Below are 18,386 nucleotides of genomic sequence, written 5' to 3' on the forward strand. Positions count from 1 at the left end.
AACTGCGTTGAGCTTTCTGTAGTCGACACAGAACCGCATGGTACCATCCTTGTTAGGGACGAATACCACGGGGCTTACCCATTCGGCCGTGGCGGGTTCCATTAGCCCTGCCCGGAGCATGCGGTCGATCTCCGTTTTCTCTTTTTCCCGTGCGGTTGGTCCAGCGCGGTAAGGCGCCTGGTAAATCGGGCGAGCACCGGGCTTGAGCTCAATCCGGTGCTTCGTGGCCCCGATTTTTCCCAGCCGGCCGGTCCACATGTCCTTAAATTAGGACAGTACCTCGAGGATCTCCGAGCGTACCTCCTCGTTCTCGGCACCGATGTGGACGTCCTCCTGCCAGGCGTTGGGGTCCTCCTCAGGGGCGGCAGTGTCTTCGGGTTTATCCGTTCCAACCGCCCCGAGGTGCGCCTTGGGCGGCGTGGCTTGTTCAGCCCCGCCCTTGTCCGTACGGTTGTCGGCGGCTTCTTCCGCGCCATCCTTTGCGGTTGAGAGGTTGGAATTAAATATCCCTCCCCCTTCCTTAGCGAGAACGGTTTTTCGGGGACAACATCCATGACCCCCTGTGCCATGAGGGTCAAATTCTTGTGCGCGGTTTTTGGGGAGTTCTGTAAAAAACATAGCCCCCCCACCGGCGTGGCGACCCTGACCATCGCCTGCGTCATCGGGGGAATTGGCACTCCTCTGACGAGGCGGATCTTCCGTGACGGTGTGTTGGCGGGGAACGCCACCTGCTTCCGTTCGGGTTTATCCGACGGCGGTAGTTGTTGTGCGGTGCTCCTCGAGGCCATCTTGCGGTCGTGCCTCGAGGGAGTTGTTCCGACCAACGCCACGGGTGGCGCATCGTGGAACACGACCTTCCGTTGTGGTGGGAGGATCGCCTTGACATGGCGATCCAGGAAGGGCGTACGGAGGATACAGTCTACGGCGAGACTCGTGACTTCCAGGAACGGGACGCGCGCCACAAACTCACCGATTCGGACGAGCAGGGGGATTTCCCCTAGTGCCTTCATCGCGCGGTTTGACGCGTCGATGAGCGCTGGGCTCCGAACCGGTTTTATCGATGGTCGCCACGACTCGGCGACACACCGTAAATGGATGAGGTTCGGGCCGGCTCCTGAGTCAAGCACTGGCGTGATGGCGACCATCAACGCCTGCTTCTGACCAACCGTCGCGGAGATCTTGTAATTCTGCTTCTTGAAGAAGCAGATGGCCTGGAATTCCGTTCGGTTACCCGGCTGCGCTTCCACTGGCGCAGCCGGATCGGGGGTGCCTAAGCTTCTGAGGCTGGGCACGGGGAGAGACGTCGTCGCCTCTACGCGTCCTCCCCGGCTTCCCCCGTCAGCAGCAAGTCCTCGCGGATTTCGTCCGCGGCTTGCGCCACGTGGTCTTCGGTATGGTCGGGGTGCGGTTCCTCGACCACGTTGACGCCCGCGGGGGCCGTTTGGCGCTGGTTTCGCCAAGCGGACGGCCCCTGGCGGTTGAACGGGGATCCCGGTCGGAGGCCTTGCCGGATGCGTAGCTTCTGGTAGTTGGCCTCTCGTGCCTCCAGAAGCTTGGCCCGCAGGCTCGCATCGGCAACGACGGGGCACTCCTCTTGTCGGTGCGTGGTGTCAAGGCAGAACCGGCACGGTGGCGGTCTGGGAAATCTCTCGCCGGAGAACCGGACGCGTGGGTCCTGTCCTTGCCTCCCGTACGGTCCTGTGCGCACATCGCCAGAGTTGGCGGGTGGAACTGGGGCGCTCGTCGTCGAGGCTGCCGGCGACGGATCATAACTCGTCAGTGGCGAGCTCATCGAGGTCTGCGTGGCGGTTTCGTCCGTCACGGCCAGGATTGCTTCTTCAGCAAATCCCCCGGCCGTCGGGATGTCGGATGCCGACTCAACCGACAGCACGGGCCTCGTCCATGCGGTGCGGTCGAATCTTCTAGCCGCTCCGGACGGCTCTCCGTGACCCATGGCTGACATTCCTTGTCGACGGGAAGCCCGATTGGTTTCCCCGATCGCTTGCGCATAGCGAGCGACGGATTGGTAGTACACATCCGGGTGCGTGGCGACGTAATTACGAACCTGCGCGCACGTGGCGGGCAGTAACCCCTCTACGAACAGGGACTTCAACCGCCTGTCGGAGAATACCGTACCGCAGCGGAGTGCCTTGTCCCAGAGGTGGTTACTGTAAACCTCCTCCGTCATGTTTGAACTTTGACGAAAGGAGGTCACATCCCCAACCGCTTCGGAAATTACCTCGTCGGTAGCATAGGTGCGCAACAGAAAGTTGACCACCTGTGGGTATGTCCGGAGCAGCTCGCGCCGCTCCACGTCAACCGCCATGGTGTTTCCATTGAGACGGGACTGGAGTAAGGCGTGAGCTGCCCGGTCAGGTAGAATTGGAAGCACCACGCGGCGGCTCCTTCGGTAATCCCGTTGTGGTCGCACGCCATCTTGAGGCGTGCGAGGAATCCCAATACCGCAATCGGATCTTGACCACTGAACGTGTGGGACCTCATCTGCACGTCCAGTTTCTTCCGGTAACGGTTAATGTGCCGCGCTACTGTAGAGTCGTAGCGCGAGCTACGCCGTTCCAGGCGGTAGGTCTTGTAGTTGACGGCCTTGGTAAACAGGTCATTGAGGGGCCTGATTACCGTGGGCCGTCGCTCGTCGCTGTTCGAGGCAGCCCGGCGGTGTCTGCTCGAGCGACGACGCTCCTCATCCGTCTCTGTGTGGTAGTCTTCTGAGTCGGACGGGTCGTGCCGGTGCCGGTCTCGGCTTATATCGCGGCGTGCCCTGCGGCCCCGCCTACGAGAGTCTTCCGAACCGGATGGGTCATCATCGGAGGGGTATCCTCCCCCTCCAGCATCGCGGTATCGCCTGTGGCGTGCCTCGCGGTTATCGCGGTATCGCCAGCGGCGTCCCTCGCGGTCTTCATCCGTCCTGTGACGGGGGTCTTCTGCATCGGAATACCGGGTGTATTCCGCTTCGGTCCTGTGCGTGCCGGGTGCACGTCTTCTGCTCAACCGGTACGGGTCCCGATTCTCTGTCTCGGGGAGCCCCAGGCGGTTGTCTGTCCCGCGGGGGTCGCTCGTACCGGCCAGTATGGGGAGGACATTTTCTGTGGTCCTCCCTGTAGCACCGTGAACGGTTGGGAGATAGATGGCTCTGGCCTCCGGGTTAGGGTCCATCCTATCGATCCCGGGTACGGCGCCGATCGGATCAGCGATATTAAAGCTTGAGTCCGGAACGGTTTCACGGCGCGGCGCCGGCGGCGGTACCGGGCCTCCCGTTTCGGTAAATGTCGTGGCCAGACGGATGGCCACGGCGGAGCTAATAGCTCCCTTTAGAGCCAATGCGGTCGGAGATTCGTCCTCCTCCGCGGCGAGCGCTGCCATCACCTCGTCGCGTACGAGGGGGGCGATCTTCTCGTCCAGCAGGGCGCGGAGCGCGGTGTCCGCATGCTCCGCCACCAGTCTTGGTGCCGTTCGGTCGAGGCAAACCTGGACGACCTGAGGTAATTCCTCAGCGAGGAAATCCTCCATCCAGGTTTGTAGTCGCGGGAGTAACGCGTCGTACAGTACTTGTACGCGGTTTCCCCCACCAGCCAGTAGCCCGGCGGTGGTGTCCGAAACGGAAGGGGTCTTCTGGCCCCTGGTAGACGGCGGGCGTAGCAGGGCTTCCGGATTGTCGATCCGGGGGCGCTGTGCGCCTCTGCCACTGCTGGTACTTGCTCGCCCGGAGGCAGTATCTTCTCCGGCGGAATCCGCACGGTTCATCGTCGATGATCACTGGCGATCGACGCGGTGATTTTCGACCTCTTTCAATCCGATCGGTAATTGCTCGCGCTGGCGATCCAGTGCGGGCTCAACCTCTGTAGTTATGCCCTCCACAAGAGTACCAAAATGTGGTATAACTACCTTCGTCCCGACCTCTCGGAAACGAGAGGGGTTAGAGGTAAGGGAGCGCGCGCCGCTGGGTAACCCACGCGCGAACGCAAACCGTACGGAAGGACTCGAAAAGAGGGAAGGCTCACGTGGCCGGTGACGCGCAGCCGGTCCGTGGTGTTAGATCCGGACGGCCGGTCACGGGTTAGAAGCCTGAGACTAAAATGGAAACCGGAACGGGATAGCAATTAGCCGTAAAGGGAAGGGAGGCGAGTCTGCCCCCCGTTTACTGGAACGGGGCAGGTGCCCGCGGTCTTAACCCCTAAGTGGGACGCCAGGACACCTGTCCCCCTACAGTAGCTGTTACTTACTGTATACCAGCTACTGTGCTAAATTGGCTAATTTGTGCCATTAACTACTAATTACTAATTACTTACCGTTCGGATCCTAGACGTGTAACCAGCGGGGTACCACTGTACTCCGCACCGGCCGTGTGCTGTAAATATAACTCCTTACAGTTCTTCTCGCGCTTACAGCCCATCGTGCTGTATCCCGGGGCGGCAGCGGTGGTGCGATTGCCTTCACGCCGTTGTACTACAATTTTGATAGCGCACAAAAGCCCTGAACAGCCCCCCTCGTGCAATGAACAGCAACATCACACAGATCTAGTTCCTGCCAATCCCCCAGCTGAATCCACCCAGAAGCAGACCAGATCTGTGCAGCACGTGCTCACCATATCCCAAAGAGCCGTGATCGTTCGATGGATGGTAGCCCAATCGAACACAGGTGGCGCAAAGCATCTTCCTAGTAGGGCTGTGACCATGTTTCCTCAGTTTTTCCGAGGCAGTGCTAACGCAAATATTGCAAAAGAATCAAGACTTTGGAAGGCGAGAAGCACATTTGTCGGACGCATTGACTCCAACGGTAGGCTTACACTAAGGGGTCTGCATTCTACAATCTCTCGTAGGGTCCCGATGGGTAGAGCTCCGGTAGATCTGAAGGTTTGCACAAGACGAGGTCGAAAAAGGGCTGAATGGGTTGAAGCGTTGCATTGCGTCTGGATTGTGGAGTTTGACCGATTGAGAAAGCTTGGGGTTAAATTTAATTATCGCAACTTAAGATCACTTGGGCTTTACCTGAGGGAAAACAGCAGCAATAATCAGTATCATTCTAAAATGCTGGACCCGCGTACAAAGAAGGAATTGAAGTTCCTCATTACCCCTCGATTTACGCAGTCATTTTACGACAGATACGGTATTGTGAGTCGGGCTTTGACAGGAAAGCACAAACCAAGTCCGGCTATAATAATTCTTCTTGAAAAACAGGTTGCCTTTCATTTGGGTGTTTTGGCACGGGAATTTCGGGGTGGTTTGGTGAAAGAAGATGACATCGAAAATGCTGACGAAACGCATTTCGTCATTAATATGGATAATGGGAGAACGTTTGGTATGTCGGGCGAGTCAGAAGTTAAGTATTGTGATGCTGTGTCGGGTGGAGAAGGAATGACAATGATGGTTCGTATCAGTGGGGGCAGAGATGCAAAGATTCATCCTCCTTTTATGGTGTTCAAAAACTGTAATCGGTCCTACCCTATATGTGGTGTGCCACATAATGTTGTGGGCGTGTCGTATCGTTCAGGACCAAAAGGCTGGATGGACACAAAAGTTATGCCAGAGTGGCTCTCTGAATCGAAGGTTATTAAGGCCCTTCCTAATGAGAGGAAAAGGGTTCTGTACGTGGACAAGTGTTCCGGACACAATCAAACGGCAGAAATGTTGCACGCGGCCAACAAAATTAACACATTGATTAGATACTTTGACCCCCAACCTGACTGATTATGTGCAGCCATGCGACTCATTCGTAATCCAGAAGATAAAAAGTGCATGGTCTGTGGAGTGGGAAAAGTACAAAATGCAAATGATTATGCAAAACAAGTGGACGGATACATCTGGGAAAATTCGTAACCCTGGCAAGAAATTTTCTTGGAGCTGGCAGTCAAATCCGTCAATGCCGTTAACAAGCAGCGTGACGCTGATGGCGTTTCATACGCTAGAAAAGCTATGGCGATGACTGGAATGGCCTTAAATCTAAATGGACAATGGGAAGGTCGTCAATTGATGCCAAAGCTACAACAGATAGTGAACAAATACCGCATTCATTTTGAAGGAGAGCCCGTTAAATTTGATTAGAGTTTACTAAAACCAAAAAGCGGATCTCCGTTACACTATTTGCGTGCAATCAATTACTGTCACGCATATTATTTCATGTAAGACGCAAATTAGTGTCACGAGGAATTTGGTATCACGTACGCTAATTGATGTGGATCTTGACTCAAATCAGACACTGAAATAGCATACGTGACACTATTTGCCATAACTGGGTGTACAGTATATGGGTTTTGGCGTTCATATGCGAATTTCGTCTGCGTGTGCGGGCGGGCGTATCTCGGCGGGTTTTTGGTTTTGACGAAAAAGCCTTGGGATTTGCATTTGCGTGCGTGCTCTGCAGGGGTGATGCCTAGTTGGCGTCGCGAAACGGTGCGAGGGGTGCATTTATATGACGGGGGTGTATTTATGCAAATTTCGTGCACTGCACGTCAGTGGGAGATTTACACGTGTGACAGTTGTTGAGGGTTCGCGGCATGACGTGGCTGCCAACGAGGATGGCGGCTGCACCGCTGGACCAAATCGCATACTGCGGCTGAGGCAACAAGAACGTGATGTTGTCGATGCCTTATGACATAAAACATTGTTTTGAATATGTCTCGTTTTTAGCTGACGCGCCGCTGGATATGGAACCTCGCAGACGCACTGGGTGGCGACATTTCGGGCGGCTATGAATAAGAATATGGCGACAGGCATGGGAAAGTGTAGTTATTTTTCGGTCGCAGTGCGAAGAACCTCCATCTCTCCAGTGGACCGACTCATTCTTGGCGATAGTCCAAAGCCCCAAGTCTCTACTCTCAGCATCCAAGAACGAACAAGGACTCAACACCGGCACAGTCGTGCAGCAAGCGGCACAAGATGAAATCGATGGCGTTCATTTCAGCGATTCCGGTCTCGCGCTCAATAGGACACAGGACAGCATCAACCTGCACACGTCTTGCCAACACTTCGTTCGCCCCGAGACGCCATTTTCCTGCTCGAGTGGCGCGCCCAGATCCGTGCAATGTGCAAATGATCAATCCCAAGGTCGCTCGCATCGCGATTGCTGTGTATGGGATATTCATTGCGGGCGGTGGGCTTGGTGCGGCCGCGCTGAATTTGCATCGGTCAACGCCGAGCAATATTGCAAATACGATCGCCGGAATTCTGTTGGCTCGCGCGTTCGTCAAGAACAACGTACCTCTAGCTTTGGGCACGGCGGTTGCCCTATCTCTCGTCTTTGCCTATCGCCTTGGCCTGACGAGAAAGTTCATACCGCCAGGGGTGCTCTTGATAGCCTCTCTCGTTGCTTGTGCAGTTTTCACGGCAGCTATCTATGCATAGATGGCCTCATATGGATGAGGCTGAGATCGTGAGAGATTTAGAGATAGAGTAAGCAAGTCATGGGATGATCACGGTGGTACTTGTGGCAAGTGTTTTGTTAAATTTAACGTAGGCTTCTACTTCGGAAGCCTGAAACGTCGGCGTGCTAGTGAAGAATCCTTTCATTAGCTGAAATGTCATCACGCTGCTACCAGGGCCATGATGAAGAAGTACAGGTATATAAAGAACATAAGAAGGTGATGCACCAACTTAGCCACACAAATAGAGCGTTCCTTGTCGACATCATTGAAGATCGAGGTATTATCGAGCAGATGCTTCCGTTCTCGGTATCGCCATGCATGGAAAGTTATTAGCGGCAGGTTGAGGACGGCCGGGATGAGGAGTCCCTTCAGCAAAAGAACAGCTGTGAGAGTGACGTGTCCCAGATACTCTGGTAAAACCAAGCGGTTGATCAATTCGCACAGTTCAATAGGATTGATGTGATCCACGGTAAGGTCGGAGAATAGAATGAGAGCATAGACAGCACAGAATAATAACCCAGCTGTACCTAAAAACACACTTGACCAGAACAATACCTCAGCTGTCAACCCCATTGTGCGACTGACCCCAACACCTTACCTATCGATATTCTTCTCGATTTGATACCGCAGGATCAATCAGCACATCCTTGGGTTCGACTGGATGTTACCGATCCGTTGGCAGCAGGAGTAACCAAACTGCGGTCGTTGAAGATGAAAGAAAGCTCAAGATGAGTATCAGTACTTGTACTTGTTCTCAGCGACACCAGATTCAATTGTGCAGTTCCCACGACTTGGTAGCGCGCCTTTTAGCCGCAAACAGGACGCCTGCGCGATGCCGTTTTGAGAGATCACCGGACGATTCCGATGAAAGATGGCCGAAGCCGGAGTCTGAGCGACTTCCAGAGAGGAAAGATGCATCAGTGATGCAACGAGGCCTCGATTTTCGGACAATTGGCGGGCCCCTGTTTTCACCTAATTTTCAAGTCTCAATTTACCTCTCACGAGCACTACAGTACCCAATCGTCTTCTCGCGTGTCGAGGCATTCTCGCTCGTCGGCCCCTTGCGTACTTCTCACTTAATGTATGAAAGAGGCTTAGACCCTCATTAGCTTCAACTTGCGCTTCTAAAAGGCGCGGCGGAATTGAAACGCCATGACTGAGGCCATGTAAGCAAGAGTCATACCATGAAAACAACAAACGACATCGGCTCACCGTTGCCAAGAAAGCGGGAGCGGCGGCACTTCGTGGTCTTTGAAAGAGATCCTGCCGCTGCGAAAGCGCGCCTGGAACTTCCAGTATGCATGCACGAACAAGAGATAATGGAGGTTGTCCATGCGAACGATGTCGTCTTAATCTCTGGGGCGACAGGGACAGGAAAGACGACTCAGGTCCCGCAGTTCTTGCTAGAGGATGGCTTTGGAGACCCTCGCGCGCCAGTTCACAAAGGGATTGTGGCTGTGACGCAACCGCGTCGAGTGGCGGCTGTGACGTGTGCGAATCGAGTCGCTTTTGAACTGAAATCTCAGGTCGGCGATATCGTTGGCTATCAAATCAGACATGCGGCGAAGCTCGGGGCCGAGGTTAGGGCCAAGTTTGTCACCGATGGGATTTTGCTTCGTGAGGCGGAGAACGATATTTTGCTAAAGCGCTATTCGGCAGTTGTGGTTGACGAGGTGCATGAACGGTCCTTAAACACAGATCTATTGCTTTCCTTCTTGTCTCGAACGGTGACGTTGAGGAGGGAAAATCCTGGAACGCTAGGTCCGCTCAAAGTTATTGTGATGTCTGCCACACTCGATGTCGAGGGCGTCTTTCGTGGTGACGAAGCCCTGTTTCCGAACCCTCCCGTTGTAAAAGTTCCTTCTCGCCAGTACAGCGTAACCATGCATTTTGCGAAGAGAACCTCCGAGGATTACGTCGAGGAGGCATACAAGAAGGTGGACAAGATTCACCGACGGCTTCCCCGCGGAGGAATTTTAGTGTTTTTGACAGGGCGTCAAGAAGTTGCAGACTTGTGTTCCCGATTGGACAAACATTTTGCAAATAGAAAAGTCAAAATCCAGGGGGATACGGGATCAGAAATCGGTATCAAAGTCCTTCCGTTCTATGCGCTTCTCTCGGATAGAAGACAAAGAGGTGTTTTCGACGACTGTGGACAGGATGTGCGAAAAGTGGTTGTTGCGACCAATATCGCCGAAACTTCTGTGACAGTTCCAGGCATCTCGTACGTCGTTGACTCTGGGCGTGCGAAAGAAAAGGTTTACAAAGGAGAAGGAGCTCATGCGCTCTCAGCGTATGAGATTCGATGGGTGTCGAAGGCGAGCGCAGACCAGCGGGCTGGCCGGGCTGGGCGAACTGGCCCTGGCCATTGCTACCGCTTGTATTCGTCAGCCGTCTTCGATAGACAATTTGACGCTTTTCGAGAGCCGGAAGTCCTCCGGACACCGACAGATTCCGTAGTCTTGAGATTGCGAGCGATGGGCATCAAGAACGTTTCAAAGTTCCCGTTTCCAACGCGACCTTGCGAAAAAGATCTTGCAGCCTCAGAAAAGTTGTTGGCTGACCTCGGAGCTTTGCATGAACCAGGAAGAATTCCTTCTTTGGACATCGGGAGCGGTTTTAGCAAGGGGATCGAGCCTAATGGAACAGACCTTCTTGGCGTGACTAAGCTCGGGAAGAGTCTAGCAAAACTGCCGATATCGCCGCGTTTCGGAAAGATGCTTCTCTCTGCGTTGTCAAGCAAGCTGCCCTTGAACGAAGGGGAGCGACAAGCAACTGCACGCTACACATGCCGCATTGCCGGCGTCTTAACGGTTGGCACAGTCTTTGATAGAACAAGTGAATCGTGGCGAGAGAAGCATCTGGTCTTCCAGCATCGGAGGAGCGAAATTCTAACAGAGCTCTCCGCCGTGTGCGCCGTGGAGCATGCCGGTATCCAAGGCAGCAGAAGGGCGCGGTACTCTGTGAAAAGCCTCGACACCCAAGCAATGCGGGAGGTGTGCAAGAGCTACTCACTGCATTTCAAATCCGTCACTGAGGCGCTTGAAATCGGCTACCAACTCGAGAAGCATCTGTGGGGCAGCGAGCGTCCCGCGGCCGCGTCCCTCCTCCCGCCGAGCAAAATAGTAGAAGAGTGCATTCTGCGAGCCGTGTTGACCGGGCTACCGGACAGGATTGCGCGGCGCATGACGCGCGACGAGGGCATCGCCATGGGCGTCATCCCGAGAAGAAGGCGCAAGGCGTTCACGGTGCTCGGGGACGGCGGCGCCGTCTACTTAGAGGAGTCGTCCTCGATCTTCCTGAACGGGGGTGTCGAGTTCGTGAGCTTCAGTAGTCTCAATGAAATCGAGCTACGAAGGAAAAGGCGGCGCGCAGAGGACGACGATGAACAAAGGGACGACTACGAGTCCAGCAGCGACGACGAGCGCGCTCCCGGCGACGACGAGCCGCAGCCTGAGGAAGGCAACCCTGCTACGGAGCAAGGTGTCAACGGCGCAGAGGCGGTACCTACCAAAGTGATCCTACGCGGAGCCTCTGTGATATCCCCAGCCTGGCTGACGACGGACGCGACCAGCATGTGCCACTTCGACAGCCCGTCCGGCGGGGCGAGCGCGCCGTCGTACGACAGCGGCACGGACACGGTGGTGGAAGAATCGAGCGTACGGTACGGACACTGGCCTCTCGGGGTGGCGAAAGTGCCCGTGGGGTTGCTGGCGCTCTGCCGCAAGGGAAGCGATACGCGCAGCTCCACGGGGAGCGCGGCGCAGTACCGTGCGCTGGCGGCGGCCGTCGTGACCGGGCGCGTGCGGCCGGGGCTGCGCGTGGATTTCGAGAAGGAGGGCACGGACCGAAGCGGCAGGGTGTGCGTGCAGCGCGTGGCGGACGAGATGCGCAGAAGGGCGTGCGCGCTCAGCGCGCAGGGTTTGGCGAAGGCCGTGGTCGACGTGGACTGGCTCACGCCTGCGGTGGAGGCGTGCGTGGGCGCGCGGTTTCGCGCGGCGGTTAGAAAACGGTATGAGGAGGCGGTCAGACGGATGGTGCAGGAGTTTAGCGACGGGGAGGGAGACGGGGCGCGGAAGCATGAGGGAGAGCATAGCGGCGGGGAGGATGATGGGGAGGAGGACGGGGAGGAGGAATAACACGGTGTTATTGTCGTTGGTAGCAAGTCCACTGGCGATGGCTGCTTTTTCTCCGTTTCTAATTTAATTGGCCTGCGGGTGATGCGATTGAATGCATCTCTTTCCCAAAAGCGCCTCCCCCCATCCTTCAACCTGCTTTTCGCAAGTAGTCGCCCTCGCAATCCAGTCCTCTTCTTCCCTTCATGCGCGCTCACCAGGACACCAAGTGCAACCCAACGATGCTCAACGTCTGACACCGCCTACGCAAACCCCTCCATCCCAGCGATCACACCAAGCGGCCCTCACACACAACCCCACCACTCGCCTTCCACCCCGCAACCTCACGCCCGGAAATGGGCGCTAACACTTCTTCCCTGCTCTCGGAGGAAATCGACGAGATCTCCCGTCAGGCCGACCTGCCGCGCTTGGAAGTGAAGCGTCTGTACAAGCGGTTCCAGAAGCTAGACCGCACGCAATCCGGCACGCTGGACGCGGACGAGCTGCTCATGATACCGGAGCTGTCGATGAACCCGCTGCATCCCCGCCTGCTCGCCGTGTTCGAAAACGTCAACTTTCATGAGTTCGTTAATAACATCGCCGCCTTCAGCCCCAGCGGCGCGGAGGAGAAGAAGGTCGACTTTGCGTTCAAGGTCTACGACGTGGACGCCGACGGCTTCATCTCCAAGCACGACTTAGACACCGTCATACGCATGCTCGTGGGCGAGCATATTCCTGATGAAACCGTGCAGGAGGTCGTGGCCAGGGTTGTCGAGGCAGCCGATTTGGACAAGGATGGAAGGATTTCGAGGTCCGAGTTTACATCCGCTGTGGACGTCGCCGACCTTGCTTCAAGGTTGACAGTGTCCTTTTGAGGGGGGTGTGCAGTTTCGCAATTTTGGCTCTTACAATGTTGGCAAGCGGTGCGAGGTTGCGTGTGGAAACCTGCCGCTCATGAACTCCTATTTTATATACAGTATCGCACTCGTAACTCTGCTTGCATCCCTGCGATTCTGACAAAGGCTCCTGGTTCAAAAATGTTAACTCGTTGCCGACTCAAAACCGGACTATTTGAAGTTCTCCTGGACTTGCCCGTGCCGCACTTCGATCTACTTGAGAAGATTTTTTGGCTTGCTGGTGCGAAGCCATCCGAGTGGGCTATCGTCAAACAAGCGTTTCCTCCACACGGGTGTGTACACGCGAATTGGCAAGGGGACCTCCTTCTTGTAATTACTCCACTGCGACCTGGCCGAATGCTTCTCGACCGCCTGATGATAAATGGTTATAGTAAATTTGGCCAACGCCGCACGCATAGAGTATACGAGCACATTTGTCAACCTGGCCTGCTCGTGCTCCGGGAACGTACCTGCGATAAGCGGATAGAGCAACCCCCTCTCTGTCTTATGCAACCTCTCTGTATCCTCAATAATTTCACCCATCTCCTTTGCAAGCACCAAAACTTCATCCGGGTTCATCGCCCTCAACTTGTTTCCTACCGCTGTCTTCCCTTCCTCTTCCGTCGGACTGTAGCCCTCCCTGATCTGCATGTTGGCTTTCTTCCTCCTCACTTGCTCACTCTCCCCCGACTCCCCATTCAATGCTGCTTGTCTCATCTTTTTATCCTGGCGCTCCCTCCTCCTCTTTCCCCTCCTCTTCTTACTTGCACACTGGCGTTTCCTCCTACACGGGCCCATGGACGAGTACGCGTACCCGGTGCTACAAACGGCCCTCGAAAACCTGTTATGCAACATATCGACAGTATCCTCGATACGATCCCTCTCCTTCCCAAAAAGCAGTAAAGCCCTCGCGACAGCGTAATTCTCCGGCACGCCTTTCGCGACCCACGGAAACAACACGTCCTTCTCCAGCGAGTTATACACGTCCCACACATTGTCCACCAAGTACGCGTACGACCTCTCGAGTTTAACAACCGCGGCAGCCATGCTCTCGACGGGGAATTCCTCTGCGCGGCTGGCCTGGGCGTGCAGCTCGCGCAGAAAGAGCGCCATGCGGCGCAAGTCCTGGCTAATGTAGAGGTGGTGCCACGTGAGGCCGTTGAGGTGGAAGCGGCTGGTCCAGTCGCGGCGGTCGTGTTGTGGGTCGCGCGCCTCGTTTGCTGCGACGCGCAGCGCGCGCCGCGCGCGCCATCGCGTCAGCGTCGCGCGCGGCGTGAAGATGGGCAGGAAGCGCAAGGCGGTGAGCGCGGAGGAGACGGCGCGCAGCACGCGCTGCGGGCGCAGCGGGCGCGGGCGCCGCCCGTCGGACCCAGACGTTGCCAGCATGACGGAGGTCGCGACGGCGGGCGAAGGCATGGCTTGTGGGGCGATGGGGGGCGGGGGCCGGCTCGAAGCCCGGGGTGGTGGTCAGTGGAAGGGTGTGCGGGGATCGTTAGGAACGGCCCTCGAGCGGAAAAAGAGGAGGAGGAGGAATAAAGGGATGTGCAAATGTTGAGAGACGACCAATCGTCATCGCCTGTGCCACTTGATTCGACCCCTCATCCGTACACGTGTCACGGGCTTTCTACTGGAAACGACTTTGGATCAAACTCCGCACATGATCCAATGTTTGTCACGGCCCACGTAGTCACTTTCGTCACCATCCGTCACCCTCTCCGTCACCTCATTCTTCCGTCGGCGAAGGCGTAGCAACCGTAGTGCGTGTGCAATCGCAAGGCCTCCGCATCCCCTTGCCTTGCCTTCCCCACCCGTGCCAAAACCAAAATGCCGCACGAGCACCCCCTCCCCGCCCCCACGAACAGGATCGTGCGCTCGACGCACTTCAAGAAGCGTCGGCAAGTGCTGAAGCGGCAAAAGTCTGCCGCGCGTCGCGCGCGTCATGCGGAGGAGGAGGCATTGGGCGATGCCGCGCCACCGCGGCGCGAGCCGACGACCATCGAGTCGAGCCGCGTGTTTGACGCGGAGACGGGCGCCCCGCTGACGCGCGAGCAGGCGCTGGCCATCACGGACGAGTTCACGCCCGTGCTCGCCGGCGACGTGCGCCCGCGCGTCGTCATCACCACCGGCCTGCGGCCGTCCGACGTCAGCTTCGACTTCGTCAAGGCCCTGCTGCCCGTGCTGCCCAAGTCCATCTACTTCGAGCGCCTCGACGCTTCCGTCGCTGAGTTTGCGGCAAGCGCCGCGGGAAAGGGGTACACGGACGTTGTCCTCGTCAAGGAGGATCGTGGCGCTTTGTCCACCCTCACGCATGTGCACTTGCCTGAGGGACCTACGGCAGTGTACAAGCTATCGTCGTTTGTTCCGAACGCCAAGATAAAGGGGCGTGGGAGATGTACGGGGCATACGCCAGAGGTGATTTTGAACCACTTTACGACTAGACTGGGGCTTAGAGTCGGCAGGATGTTGGGGTCATTGTTTCCGCATGAACCCAATTTCGTGGGGCGGCAGGTCGCGACGTTTCATAACCAGAGAGACTTTATTTTTTTTAGGTTTCATCGCTATGTATTTACCGCCGAGAGGGATCGCGCTCGCCTGCAGGAGCTTGGACCTAGGTTTACGCTTAAGCTCCGTGCATTACAGAAGGGAGTGTTTATGGATCCGCAAAAGGCTGACCATGAGTTCAAGTGGAAGACGAAGACCGACATCGATAGACGCAGGTTCTTCTTGTAGCCAGCTCAATGCGTATCATGTAAAGAGTCGCTCAAGACGCGCATACTTGCCAATCCTTGCACGTTTTATATCTTCGTACTCCTGTAAATGTACAGATTCCTGAAAGCGTCTTTTTTTCTTCTTCTTTCTTGCTTCGACAATCGAAGCCAAAACCTGTTTCGACGAGTCACAAATCGCTCCGCAATTAGAGATCAAGGAGAAAACAAGACTGTGTAACTAGATAAGGGATACTGAACAGCAAGTAACTTCTACCAGAGGCCGAGGCAAAATAGGAAAAAGACGAAATAAGGATAGGGGCTAGGGATAAGGGCTAGGGATAAGGGCTTTTAGGGATCGGAAAAGGGGATCGCGGCTAAAGGACACTGAGTAAAGACTAGGACGCAAGAAAGTCTAAGGCGAGCGCAGCAAGAACTTTTGCAGTCGCTTCCAAAGCACAGGAATTGAGCAACAAGGGATTTCGTGTCGCGCCGAGCTTTGGGCCTGGCTCGTACAGAATCAACAATTGTGTTTCCTCCCCTGCCACAAATCATGATCCCAAAAAGCGCGAAGCACAGCACCCTTCTTGGCACATTCAGCGAAGGGCAGGAGAGAGAAAGAGAGAAAGAGAGAAAGAGAGAAAGAGAGAAACGAGCGCTCCTGCCTGCAAAAGGGGTTTGAAGAAATGGGGATTGCCAGATTAGAAAAGCACTCATAACCCGCACCGACGGCTGTGAGTCTTCTCGATACAACAAAGTGTCACGGTGACCCGCTGGAAACATGTCGTAGGCTTCCATACGGACTAGTATCACACAATCGGCCACGTCACACAGCTCCAGACCAAGCTTTTGGCTTCGCAGGGCCTTGCCTCTTTTCTGGTGACGCTATTCGATGCTGATAGTTGTATAAAGGAATGATCGCACCCCTCCAGACATACTTACTATGTTTTCTCCTGCAAGCCAGATCAACACGCTTGGTTTTCAAGCAGATAGCCTGGAGGACCTGATGGTTGCAGTGTATACCGACATTTAGAGCTACGGCAAACCGTGATGACGCAGGCGTCGTCGAGTGCGAGTTGGATACCCATCGACAACTGCGCAGCAGCGAGTAATAGAGAAACGTCAAATCATCGGGATAATGGACAGGCTGATGGAGTCGGAGATGGGTACGGGGGGAGGGGAAAGAGAGAGAGAAAGAGAAGGAGGGCTACAGACGGAAAAGAAGATTGCACGAGACCGTCAAACTTCATACGCGGCCTATTGGCCAAACCCCTGTTGCTCCGTTCCTCCAAAGCCGCCAGTTTGAGCACCAAAACCGGTTCCAGTCGGGGCACCAAATCCGCTTCCTCCTTGAGCTCCAAAGACACCTGCTGGATGGGCATCAAAACCGGCGCCAGTTTGTGCCGGGGCGGCAGTCGGTGCGCCAAAGTTGAAGCCTCCGTCGGGAGCTGGGTCAACTCCAAACCCAAACTGCGAGGCTGACTGGTCAGGAACAACACCATCAATCTCATCTTCAGCCAAAAAGAAAACTTCCAAGAGGCGAACAGCCTTTTCATACACCTCTTCATTCGAGTGATGCTGGAGAGCCTCAATCTTGTCGAGGCCGCCAACCGCTTCAATTGCGCGAGCATAATCATTGTACTCGGCACCAGTGGTATCCCGTTCCCTTTGTCCCTTACGCAGGATATTCTCAAGACCTTCCAGAGCGACACTGATGATTCTGGCATCATGGATAACCAGCAAATTGCACAACGGCTCAAGGCAACCCTGCTGAACGAGATATTTGACCTGATCCGGAGTACCACCTGACGTAGCATTGGAAATGGCCCATGCGGCCTCCTTCTTGACGTCAAAGTCAGCGTTGGTCAGGATATCAATGAGAGGGGGCACCAGGTTTGCTTCCAAGACAGCATTGATCTGCTCCTGATTTCCAGCAGTGATATTAGAAATTGTCCAGCAAGCCTCCTTCCTGATTGACTTCTTGGGTGAGTTGAGCAAGTTGAGGAGACAGGGCAGGGCCGACACATTAATGACAAACTGGGTCTGTACATCATTACCGGTGACAATGTTGCCGACTGTACGCAGAGATGGGGTCTGCACGGAGACATTCTGGTGCAGGAGGAGCTCGACAAGTCGCTTGACGACTCCACTCTCAACGACTGCCTTGATCTTGTCATTGCTGCCATCCGAGAGATACGACAGGGCCCAGCAGGCATCGGTGAGAACTTCCTCATCATCATAATATATGAGATGAGCAAGGGTCTCAAGGGCGGGCTTGACGAGCTCAAATTTGGGGGCGGGCTTGCCGCGGCAGAGGTTGGACAGAGTCCAGGAGGCGTTGCGAAGCATGGTGACCTTGGAGTCGGCGGTGAGCTGCATGAGCAGCGGGTGGAGGGCGCCCGAGTCGAGAACGAGATCACGGCACTTGGATGAGTCGCCGGCGATGTTGCCCAAAGCCCAGACGGCCTGCTCCCTGACATCATCATTCGGAGAGTTGAGGAGGTAGACAAAGACGGGGACGGCACCATTGTCTATAACGACCCTGGTGTGCGACGAGGTGCCCGAGGCAATGTTCGTAAGCGACCATGCGGCCTCGAACTGGAGCTGCGGGTTGGAATCATCGCTGAGAAACTCGACGAAGCGAGGGACGACGTTCTGAGCAATAACCTCCTCGATGGGGGGGTTCCTCTCAATGGAGAGGAGCCTGCGGAACTCCAGGGTGTGCTGGACCTGATCCTGGGGGTTGTCCGAGAGGACGCCGGCGACCATTTGCGGCATGCGAGCGTACAGCGTGGCCGCGAGCGAGTTGTTGGAGTCGGTGGCCGAGATGTCGATATCGTTGGGGGTGCCGAACGAAGAAGCGCCCATCTTCTCGCGACGCTTCTTCATGAGGTTCTCCTCCCGCTTGGCCTTACGGATGCCGACCATGGTGTCCTCCCGCTGGCGGCGGGCCTCATCCCTGTCGATGGCCTTCTTGAACCGGCCGCGGCGCAGGTCTTGTTTGGTGACACGCTCGGACATGGCGGGTGGGGCAGGGGAAGCTTCAGGGACTCGGTCTGCGGAGGGGGGCGCGGACGACGTGAGCGCCGGCGGGCTTGTAGCGGCAGCGAGTGAGCGGGTGCACGGGAGCGCTCGTCACGTGTGTGCGAGAGCGAGGCGGCGCGTAGTGGGGCGCACGCAGAAGCGGAGGAAGGGGGCGGGAGGAAGCAGGGCAGGCAGGGCGAGAGTGGGTGGAGTTGCAGGCACGCTGGAAGCCGTGCGGAAGGTGGAGGTGTGCAAGCGGTGATCGGGG

The 18,386-nt window shown here is 56.0% G+C and overlaps 6 protein-coding genes; 4 read left to right on the top strand and 2 right to left on the bottom strand.

The window, feature by feature from the left end:
• The first annotated feature begins 8,106 nt into the window (after positions 1–8,106).
• On the top strand, positions 8,107–8,487 carry CHC_T00006833001 (hypothetical protein). The gene has a single exon (XM_005710088.1). It carries the CDS (start codon positions 8,107–8,109, stop codon positions 8,485–8,487), a length of 381 nt encoding a protein of 126 aa, XP_005710145.1.
• A 75-nt stretch (positions 8,488–8,562) lies between these two features.
• CHC_T00006834001 (hypothetical protein) lies at positions 8,563–11,517 on the top strand. The gene has a single exon (XM_005710089.1). The coding sequence runs from the start codon at positions 8,563–8,565 to the stop codon at positions 11,515–11,517; it is 2,955 nt and encodes a 984-aa protein (XP_005710146.1).
• A 332-nt stretch (positions 11,518–11,849) lies between these two features.
• Positions 11,850–12,368, top strand: CHC_T00006835001 (hypothetical protein). The gene has a single exon (XM_005710090.1). It carries the CDS (start codon positions 11,850–11,852, stop codon positions 12,366–12,368), a length of 519 nt encoding a protein of 172 aa, XP_005710147.1.
• A 42-nt stretch (positions 12,369–12,410) lies between these two features.
• CHC_T00006836001 (hypothetical protein) lies at positions 12,411–13,502 on the bottom strand. XM_005710091.1 is given in 2 exon segments: positions 12,411–12,602; positions 12,603–13,502. 1 exon segment carries the CDS (start codon positions 13,500–13,502, stop codon positions 12,603–12,605), a length of 900 nt encoding a protein of 299 aa, XP_005710148.1. The 3' UTR covers positions 12,411–12,602.
• Positions 13,503–14,213: 711 nt separating this feature from the next.
• Positions 14,214–15,119, top strand: CHC_T00006837001 (hypothetical protein). The gene has a single exon (XM_005710092.1). It carries the CDS (start codon positions 14,214–14,216, stop codon positions 15,117–15,119), a length of 906 nt encoding a protein of 301 aa, XP_005710149.1.
• Positions 15,120–15,430: 311 nt separating this feature from the next.
• Positions 15,431–18,115, bottom strand: CHC_T00008289001 (hypothetical protein). XM_005710093.1 is given in 2 exon segments: positions 15,431–16,351; positions 16,352–18,115. 1 exon segment carries the CDS (start codon positions 18,113–18,115, stop codon positions 16,352–16,354), a length of 1,764 nt encoding a protein of 587 aa, XP_005710150.1. The 3' UTR covers positions 15,431–16,351.
• Positions 18,116–18,386: the final 271 nt, after the last annotated feature.

This window comes from Chondrus crispus, genomic scaffold (assembly GCF_000350225.1).
Source record: "Chondrus crispus Stackhouse genomic scaffold, scaffold_53, whole genome shotgun sequence".
Classification (NCBI taxonomy): domain Eukaryota; phylum Rhodophyta; class Florideophyceae; order Gigartinales; family Gigartinaceae; genus Chondrus; species Chondrus crispus.

Excerpts from the sequence above, each read along its gene's own strand:
- CHC_T00006833001 (XM_005710088.1), top strand. The coding sequence starts at position 8,107 with ATGAGTATCAGTACTTGTACTTGTTCTCAGCGACACCAGATTCAATTG.
- CHC_T00006834001 (XM_005710089.1), top strand. The coding sequence starts at position 8,563 with ATGAAAACAACAAACGACATCGGCTCACCGTTGCCAAGAAAGCGGGAG.
- CHC_T00006835001 (XM_005710090.1), top strand. The coding sequence starts at position 11,850 with ATGGGCGCTAACACTTCTTCCCTGCTCTCGGAGGAAATCGACGAGATC.
- CHC_T00006836001 (XM_005710091.1), bottom strand. The coding sequence starts at position 13,502 with ATGGCGCTCTTTCTGCGCGAGCTGCACGCCCAGGCCAGCCGCGCAGAG.
- CHC_T00006837001 (XM_005710092.1), top strand. The coding sequence starts at position 14,214 with ATGCCGCACGAGCACCCCCTCCCCGCCCCCACGAACAGGATCGTGCGC.
- CHC_T00008289001 (XM_005710093.1), bottom strand. The coding sequence starts at position 18,115 with ATGTCCGAGCGTGTCACCAAACAAGACCTGCGCCGCGGCCGGTTCAAG.